The sequence below is a fragment of the Rhamphochromis sp. 'chilingali' genome (genome assembly GCF_963969265.1).
Source record: "Rhamphochromis sp. 'chilingali' genome assembly, chromosome: 8".
In the NCBI taxonomy this organism is placed as follows: domain Eukaryota; kingdom Metazoa; phylum Chordata; class Actinopteri; order Cichliformes; family Cichlidae; genus Rhamphochromis; species Rhamphochromis sp. 'chilingali'.
Window position 1 is genome coordinate 14,623,342 of NC_137935.1, and position 9,872 is coordinate 14,633,213.

At 38.2% G+C, this 9,872-nt stretch overlaps 1 protein-coding gene across 1 annotated transcript; it reads right to left on the bottom strand.

Moving 5' to 3' along the window:
• Positions 1–4,568: 4,568 nt before the first annotated feature.
• LOC308400663 (extracellular calcium-sensing receptor-like) lies at positions 4,569–7,688 on the bottom strand (the record flags this gene model as incomplete). The annotated part of the gene is made up of 7 exons (XM_080888499.1): positions 4,569–5,467; positions 5,572–5,695; positions 5,776–5,997; positions 6,133–6,338; positions 6,615–6,910; positions 7,029–7,318; positions 7,428–7,688. 7 exons carry the CDS (start codon positions 7,686–7,688, stop codon positions 4,569–4,571), a joined length of 2,298 nt encoding a protein of 765 aa, XP_080744625.1.
• Positions 7,689–9,872: the final 2,184 nt, after the last annotated feature.

Below are 9,872 nucleotides of genomic sequence, written 5' to 3' on the forward strand. Positions count from 1 at the left end.
TAAACTTACAAGTTTCTTTCACCCACTGTTTTTCAATCCTCATGTTTCTTGCACTTTTTCTATTTCTGGAGCCAGAAGTCACCATACTTAGATGAAAAGGTGTATTGTAGCCGACTAGTAAACTGCTAGAATTTCACTCACTAGAAGCACAAACATATGTGTCAAATCCAGCCATGTATGTTCAAAATCTCCAGATGATATCAACAAAACATGTAGAAGGTTAGTTTGGTCACTGTAATTACAAAAGTGAGGCTACGGTTCTGTAATTGGATGGTTATAGCCATACAGTTGTTAGAAGGTGAAAACTATCCATGTGCTGTGTTGTAAACATCATTTTTAATGCTGTAGGGTTGAACATTTGCCTGTTTGGACTGACCACTGGAGAGACTGTTGGCTTCATTTTCAAACCCTTGAGGTTGCCGTTTGGTTCAGCACTATTAACTGCTCCTAGAAACTGCTATTGTAAATTATGTTTGATGGATGACCTCGAGAAACACAAAACAGCTTATAGGACATCAGGTCAATCCAGTTGTCCTGTTTATAAAGTTAATATACTGATATCAAGACATTAGATTTGACCATTAATGGGTAGAAACAGATACAAATAAAGAAATGTGAGACCTTAGATGTTTAATTCACTGACTGACCTTTGTTAAAACTTGCTTTTGCCGTAAATGATAACACTCCATTACTGCAAAGAGTAAAAGACAGACTATAATATAATCATCTTGCTTCGTAATTGTATGTGTGCGTTTTTTTTAAATATTATGCAGGCTATAAATTTTGTTCCCGGGGCCAGACATCTGAGCACTTTGCCAAGTTAGCAGTCATTTGCTGCTATGCAACAGAGAAAATATTTCTTGTTGCCTCTTAATGCACAGGGAGGGAAGACAACATTTACATTATGTAGAGATAATCACGGCTTCATCTGTTAACAGCACAACTTATTGATGTTGGGCAGGGACATCTATGATGTGTGTGGCGGAGCAGTAGCCAGTCTAATGGAAAAGTGTGAGCCTTTACTTCATAATAAATTTATTCCCAAACCCGGGTAATACTTGAGTGTCGGCTAATAAATCTAAACAAGAGAAACCTTTTAGAAACTGATGGAGTCCCTACTTCACTGCTTTCTATCAGCACTAACATGCAACACTTGGATTGGATTACAACGATGCTAATGTATTTTGGCTCTTCTTGTAGGATATATAAGAATGGGTTGATTTTGGTGGGAAGCGAAGTCTGGGATCTAATAAACAGCCTTCAAACTTCTAAGCTTATCAAAAATCTGAGCAGCTGTGGTCAGAAGACAAGGAAGTTGCGCTTTGGGCCTATTGATGGTCACTACAGCTTGCCAACGGTGGTTGGGAGGATGAAACGCAGCTGCTTCCTTCACATTCTGAAATGGTGAGGACTTGGTGGATGGATGTGAATTGGCTTGTGTGAGGTCCTGGGGGGGGGGGGGGGAGACTCAGATCACAGCTGCAGGGCAACAAGCCATCCACCCGCGTCTCTTTACTTCCTCGCTAGCATCTACGCCCGTTTCCTGCCTAAGTAACGGTATTGCACAGCTGATAATGACGCGTAAAATAATAGCTGCACACATGATGAAAACACTTGACCCCCGACCTAAAGGGGATTTACATCCGACCTGAGTACTCTACTTTCTGTGTGGCCTCAGGAAAGTGTGAAAGGAGACTGATTTGTGCGGGCTTTACTCAGGATGGGAGTGAGGAGCTGTGGTCACAACTCAATCTGTCCCATATGGGAGAGATTGGAAGGGATGAGCTGCATGAGGGGGATCCGTTTGTGAGGGTTTGTCTCATCAAATAGGAACAGGACTGCAGCAGATCAGTCATGCTAAATACCCCAGTAAACTGAAACATGTTTATTTCTTTTTTTTAAATCAATATTCATCATATAGCAATCCCAAGGAGTTAGACTTTGTGCAAGTGTTTAGTGACCCGCGTGTAACAACAGCTTTTATTGTTGACAGTATAAATAACAGCCAATAGCTAACAAGGAATTGGAGCCTCTAGAATCCAGTAGCTGCTGGGGTGCATTTATAGTTTTTTAACCTTTCCCAGACTTCCTTGATTATAATTTTGAGTAATACTACATTTATAATCAACAGCAGCTACCATTTTTTACCTCACTGCCTAAACACAAGACATGCACATGAACTTTTGGCTTATGAAGGTACTCACAGGTTTTCTTTGGATGCTCTTTCTTTCCAGTCCAAATCACACAACATCCATTCATTTTCTGAAACCCTTGCTCATATCCCAGCTGTCATGGGCTGAGAGGTTTTGGTTGGCAAAGATTCAGTTTAATTGTGCTAAGTAAGTTAGACAGGCAGCTGTCAGTCGGGGAACATTTATTCAAATAGTAAAATGACCAGTGTGTGTTCCCATCAGAGAAGAAAAAGAGAGAAAGAACAGGAAAAAAAAAAAAGGAATAGACGTCAGCGTGAACTATCGCGTGTCCACCATTACCTGGCCAAAACTGGAAGTGATGTCATTATTCGCACAAAATGTAGATTTTTACCTTTGGGGCCTTATAAGCCTGTACTGGTGTTTTTAAAAGTCATGTTACACTGCTGGAAATAGTTTATTTTGATGCACATGCTGGTTTTTTTGCAAATTTGCATTGTAATATTTTTTTTCCAACAGTATATAAAAATTGGTGTATCTCAAAAATAAAACTATGAAGACACTCAAAATAAATTTCCTGTTGAAAGAAACTATTTTGTGCAACTTTTTTGTATTTACAGTTTTGAGGGACAAACCTCTTAAATTTCTCTAACTAGAAATATATGTAAAAAAAACAAAAAACAAAAACGATTTTCTATTTTTTTGTAAATTGCACTTTGTTGCAATTTGTGTAGTTATTATAGACTTAATGCAGAAATATTATTAAAATTTGGGTTATAATGGTTATACTGATGTATAGCAACTTGGAATGCTCCCAAAAATGGCACTACAGCATGTAAAAATATAAAGATAACTCTGGCAGACTTGGTTCTATGGTAGGTCTTAAAGGGTTAACAGATTGATAGCATTTCTCACCAACAATGCTTCTTCTGGTAGCAGATGGGTGCATAAATTAGGAAACAACTATTAGTGCCAACTTTGACAAACAGATTAGTTCTGTGGTAAAAAAAAAAAAAAAAGTATATATTATTTTTATTTCCAGTTGAGATTGTTGGCCAAATTGAAAGTTTATCATTTGTATAATGACTTTGAAAGAATCAAATATTAGAGTTCTCTTATTAGATGCCATGATAAACACTTTGATACCATTCTCCTATTCTATTAGAGTTTATTTGCAAAGTCTCTGAGTACAACACACCTCAGTATTGCTGTCATTAGACAGAAGTGAGCTTCACTGACTCATCACATTAGAGATTTTACAAATAAATGGTAAATGGCCTGCATTTGTATAGCGCTTTTCTAGTCCATAGGACCCCAAAGCGCTTCACACTACATTCAGTCATTCACCCATTCACACACTGGCGATAGCAAGCTACATCGTAGCCACAGCTGCCCTGGGGCGCACTGACAGAGGAAAGGCTGCCGGACACAGGCGCCACCGGGCCCTCTGACCACCACCAGTAGGCAAACACGGGGTTAGTATCTTGCCCAAGGATATTTGGCATGCAGCCAGGGATCGAACCGCCGACCTTCTGATTAGTGGCTGACCTGCTCTGCCACCTGAGCTACAGCCACCCCTAAATGACATTTATAAGGCCATGCCAAATTATCTCGATCTGATTAAGTCCAGAATTTGACTTCAAAATCATCATTTTCCTTTTTTTGAGCATAAAATAGATTTGTTAGTGTGTTTCTGATAATTGTCCTGCTACATAATCTGACTGTACTTAAATTATAGAGCATGAGCATTTGCCTTCAGGATATCCAGTTTGGTATTCTTTGGACTTTGGTCAGCAGTTTTTTGTTGTTGTTTTTGCCTTGCGGCTCCCCCATGAATACCATTTTTGTCCAGTTTCTTTCTTGTTTTTGAATCACAAACATTCACCCTAACTGAGACAAATTCGGTAGGTAATTGGTTTTAAGGTTCATCCATTTGTGGATAATGGCTCTCACTAAGGGGAGGGCGATTACTTTTCCAGGGCCAGGAAACTTTGGATAGCTGTTTTTCCCTAAATAATTGGATGATGGTCAGTAAATCAATTACCCTAACCCTAACTGGAGGAAATGTTGAAACTTCTGAACCGTTTAAATAAAATAAATTAATTATCAGTCATAAATGAAATTTAATTTGTATCATCTTTTGCTACATCTGGCAATATTGTCCAATTTATTGCATAAAAGTTATTGTGCAAATTAATCAGGTTTTCCAGAAAAAAAAAAGACCTTAAAAAGTATCCCATCCATCTTTTCAAATAACTCCCTTAATTTGTAAATACATTTCTGTGTTTGCTATTAATCACAACAGAAATAATCTTAATTTGACAAAGTAACCAAAACTTTCCTATGCATATTGAATATGTAGAATTTCAGCTTAAAAATGGAATACTAGCTTGTTGTGAAAAGTCCAATATACTCTGATTAATTTTTGTTCATTAAACATTTCTTGGTGTTTTTCTCAGGCTTAAACAATATGATAAAACATTTTGGAACAAATATACACATTATTAGTCCAAAGCTGGAGGCCAGAATGGCAAAGATTTCTACAACTACAGCAAATTTCCCAGGTGAACTAACATATGCTGGGATAAAGGTGATCCACACTGCACAGAATATCAACATGCTGAAGGTGATAAACTTGGCTTCATTGAAATTATCAGGTAATTTGCGGGCTAAGGCGGCTAAAACAAAGCAAAACAAAGCAAGTAGCCCTATGTACCCGAGAACAGCCCAGAAGCCAACAGGAGAGCCTAATGCACATTCCAATATGATTTTCTCCTTGTATGTGGTTAGATTTTTTATTGGAAAAGGGGGACTGAATACTAACCAAAAAGAACATATTAAAACTTGAATAAATGTGAAAGACATAACAGTCATTCTCTGCTGTGGAGGACCAAACCATTTCATCACATTACTACCTGGAATTGTAGCTTTAAAGGCCATTAAAACCACTATAGTTTTCCCAAGTACACAGGAAATACAGAGAACAAAGTTGATACCAAATGCAGTGTGACGCAGCATGCAGGACCACTCAGATGGTGCTCCAATGAAAGTTAATGAACATAAGAAACACAGAGTCAGTGAGATGAGCAGCAGGAAGCTCAGCTCAGAATTGTTGGCTCGGACAATTGGAGATGTCCTGTGATAAAGGAATACAACTCCAGTGATAATGGCCAGACAGGCACCAATGACTGAGAATGTAGCCAAGGTGATTCCTAAGATGTCTTGAAAGGAAAGAAACTCTATAGGTTTAGGGATACAAGTGTCTCTCTTTGCATTAGGCCAGAATTCTTTGTGGCAGGGTAAACAGTCAGCTGAATCTGAATAAGAGAGAAAAAAAGTATATAGGCTCCTTGTAATTTCTGTAATTTTCATATGTTCACAATAAAAACATTTTACATGCATAGAATTTTTTTCATTTTACCTGTTGTATTACTGATCTCTCCCTCAGGACACGCTATACAGTCATAGCAGCAGATGGGTTTTCCTTTCTGCAGTACTTTACGAGTTCCTGGAGAACAACTGTCAGTGCACACTGACACTGGCACCTGTCAACACACAAAGGTGGCATAATAAATATAAATTATCTTGTTCAGTAGAGTTAGATTCTCATCCTTTGAGTCATTACTTTTCTGCTATCCTCCATCCAGGTTATATTTCTGTTAATCCAAAGTTCGTGGCCCACTGGTAGTGATGCATCATAAAGCCCTACAGTTATAATATCAATGATGCCACTTTCACTTTTCTGCCAGTTAACGAGCTCATAAATAGCCACAGGATCACCATTAGCATTAAATGACACATCATATCCATTTTGGGAAAAATTTACCTTTTTCAGTTCAGTTAAAATCTGTAAACATGAATAAAGAGAGAGGGTGGGAGAGAAAGGAAATAGATAAAATAGTGCAATAATCAATATTAATACAAAATTGAATTCAAGCAGGTGATGAGGGAAACTGCCATTAAGATATTTATTTCTTCTGACCTGTTTGGCCTGCAACTTGGTTAATGTGTCACACTGAGCTGTGACATTTGCTCCTCGACACATTGCATTATGAATGGCATGTGCTATTGCATACACAGCTTTGTACACCATGTTAGTAATTCTGAGCTGAGATGTGTCAGTGTACTGATTATGGAGACTGTTTATGTCTTCTTTTCCATCACATACCTTCTTGTCTGCAACAGTATCTAAAAATAAACAAAGACAGAACTGACATTTTAAACTCTGAAATTCAAACTAGTCTCAGATCTCTTTTATGTACTTTCCACTGTGACCAATATTCTGAAAACCATACGTGTGTGTGTGTGTGTGTGTGTGTGTGTGTGTGTGTGTGTGTGTGTGTGTGTGTGTGTGTGCGTGTGTGTATAATATTTAATTGAAAACTGCTAAGCTTATGGATCAACAGTGCACCTTGTAACACCAGAAGTTTGACAGGATCATTTAAACCTAGAAACATTCCTTACTGTTTTTAAGTGTGCAGTTGAATGAATCTTCCCAAAACTCAGTAAGTACTTGAGAAGCAGCCACTTCAGAGGGAGACAGATTCAACAAGAAGTCTCTTAGACCTGGAATTACTGACTTCGGAATCGCAAATCCAATGGCCCCAGCACATAAATGGAATCTCTTTAATTCTGAGTATGTTATCCATGACTCACTGCCTATCCATTGGCGTAGTGGGGAAGGCTCACGTGAAAGCTCCTCCAACAATATCTTCATGTCTCCTAAAGCTGCAAATGCCACCACAACTGTAGCTGTAGACCTGCTGAGACGACATAGTGCATTTGAAAAATGTTTTTGTGTCTTTTTACATCATCAAATGTTTATTTTAAAGATAATTAAACAAGTCAATGCACAATAATTATCTCTGATGAAGAAACCTGCGGATAACATCTGCCACTCTCTGAATTCTGCTCTGTGGGTCTGTCCGATAAAAAGATACAGAGTATTCCACACAGATCCCCTCTTTCTGTGCTGCTTGGAGAAAAGAAGCCATGCCCTTATTTCCATAATCCGAATCTGACCGAACAGCACCTATCCAAGTCCAGCCAAAGTGTTTCACTAGCTTGGCTAGTGCTTCAGCTTGAATCTGGTCACTGGGGACTGTTCTGAAAAAACTTGGGTACTGCTGCTTGTCAGACAAGCATGCACATGTGGCAAAGTGGCTCACCTAAACCAAAAGAAATAAAACAGTGTAGCTCAGAAAATACTGCAAACACAAATATCACATGGCATATTTTAAATACAAAAATGGACAGAAATTGGAAATTGGCATTTACCTGGGGAATGTTAAAAGAACTGATGACTTGTGACAAACTGATGGATGTCATAGACCCAGAGTCCCCAACAACGGCCATCACCATACCAGATTGTGAGCAATTGTTACCAATGAAAAACACAGGGTCGAAGCTATTTAGAAACTGAAATGCCACATGCACTGCCACAGCCACTGATGCACATGAGTCATAGATCTGATACCCGAGCCTAATTCCGGGCAGCAGCTCTGTGCTGTTGTTAATCTCTTCTATGGCAAAGATCATTGCACGTAATGATTGCAGATCATTAATCCTGCAGAAAGTTAACTCACTTTTAGAAATTAAACTACAGACTTAGGTTAAATGTCACAAGAAAACATTGTAGGAGTTGTGGGTTTTGACCACGGCCAAATAATGACTTAAATTTTTACGGGCACTTCAACACATTGCTTCATCAGTTAAATTCAGCAGAAATGATTATCATGATAAATCACAAAAATGTATAAATAAATATGTAAAGGCTTGTCATTTCCTGTTTGATTTTTGTAAGATTGTTGTTTAAAAATATGATTTCTGTTTTCAAAAACACAAATATTACTTCCACAAATATAAATGACTGACTATTGGAATATTTTTCTTGGTGATTTTTTTCAGAACCATACAGAAGCAATGTAATACCACAGAAAATAAAACGTGAAAACATTTTCATTCTTACATAGTGCAATATGTTTTGATCACTCTCTTCTTTCCAATACTGACCTTCCTTTGCATTTCACAGGCTCGGGTATGATGGTGTAGTCATTGTAAACTGTGTGTGCGTAGGTATGAAGAGAGAAAACACCACCAATAACAAAGTCCCCGTCCATTGAGAATGCAGGCAAACGAGTGCTTCCTTGAAGCTTGCATTTCACAGATGATACTACCGTACCAGCCCAAGCCCCTGTAGACATGGTTGTTTGAGTCAGATAAGCAGCCAATACCAGACCAATTAAAACAGCTGATCTTTCCATCTCTGTCTGACATCCAGCTTGTGTATATGGGCGTACGTTTGTTTTCCTTGGTTTATATAAGTCTTCTGAGAATTTTTTTTCTTCTTTTCATCTTCACAAGTACATCCCCTTACCAAGTAGTGTTTTCAAAACCCTCAGATATTAATGATAGTCTACGCCTTCCCAGTATGGTTTGGTGTCTTTGGGTTACCCAGGCCAAAAATCCTTTCATAATAAGTTTGATTAACTTTAAACAACAGATATATCTAGAATTTATAAATAGCTTGTCTCACATAAATAAATAGTTTACTAATTATCCATTGACCCAAAACATCCTAAATACACAAAAAATTAAAGCACTTTCATAGCAGTATGAAATTTAAAAAATCTTTATTTTTTGTGTATTTATGTCACTTCTGTAAAAATTCATCAAATTTCAGGCAAAAACAAATTAGGGCAATATCACGATGAAGACAAAGAAGAATCGTGTAATGAGTTGAATGTAGTGATAGAGAGTGTCCCCATAGGGGAGAGACTTGTCAAGGAGCAGATATTGATGGACGTGTAGATCAAAATAATAGAGAAGCTGAAGAGGTGTTGGACAGGTAAGATTATAAGGAGAGAAATGCAGGAAAACAGATGGTGGTGGATTTTGTGGGAAGGGTGGAAATAATTATCAAGAGGCACAGTTACCTTTTCCACAACAAGGTTACTGGAACTTTGGTGTATAGGCTTGAGGGGAATGTCTCGTGGCTGGTTGGGCCTAGCCTGAAAGAGCCACATGTGTCCAATCTCCTGTGGGTCGGCTACCACCAGTAGGAACTTTAGGGGTTTGATACATTGTGTTGATTGGTGGTAGAATAGATAGCAGTTGATCAACAGCTAGTAGTGAGCTGGCTCAGGTGGTAGGGAAAAATACAACCTGGTATACCGAAATAGACACCAAGCATGTGCTATTAGAAAGATGCTAACTGCAGTGTTCTTTCTATTGATACAGGTCTAGATTTGCTCTAGGTCTGGCACCAGTAACACAATCATATGTGATTGGTGGGCCCTTTTGTCACTACCATCATCTCCAAACCATACATCATAGCAGGTCTCACTATCATCTTGTAATCTTTACCTTTCACTCTTGCTGCTATGCTTGTGTCACAAATTATCCCTGACTAAATTGCAGATGTAATCTGCAATTTACTAAATTCTAGTTTCTTTCTCCTCTCAATTCAAGTGCATAATCCTAGCAATGTTAGCCTCTGTTGAATAAATAACTCTAGCCATCATTCATCTTAGTGTAACACAGTTAGGGGAATTGCTGAAACGATTGTATTAATGGGTCTATAAACCATATGGTTGACAACCACAGGTTTAAGGCACTTTACAATTGTGGAAAAGAAAATGACAAAAATGAAAGAAAAGTAAAACACATAAACTACTAAAACAGTGACTTGGAAAAGTGTTAATCCTTAATGCTGGGTGCACC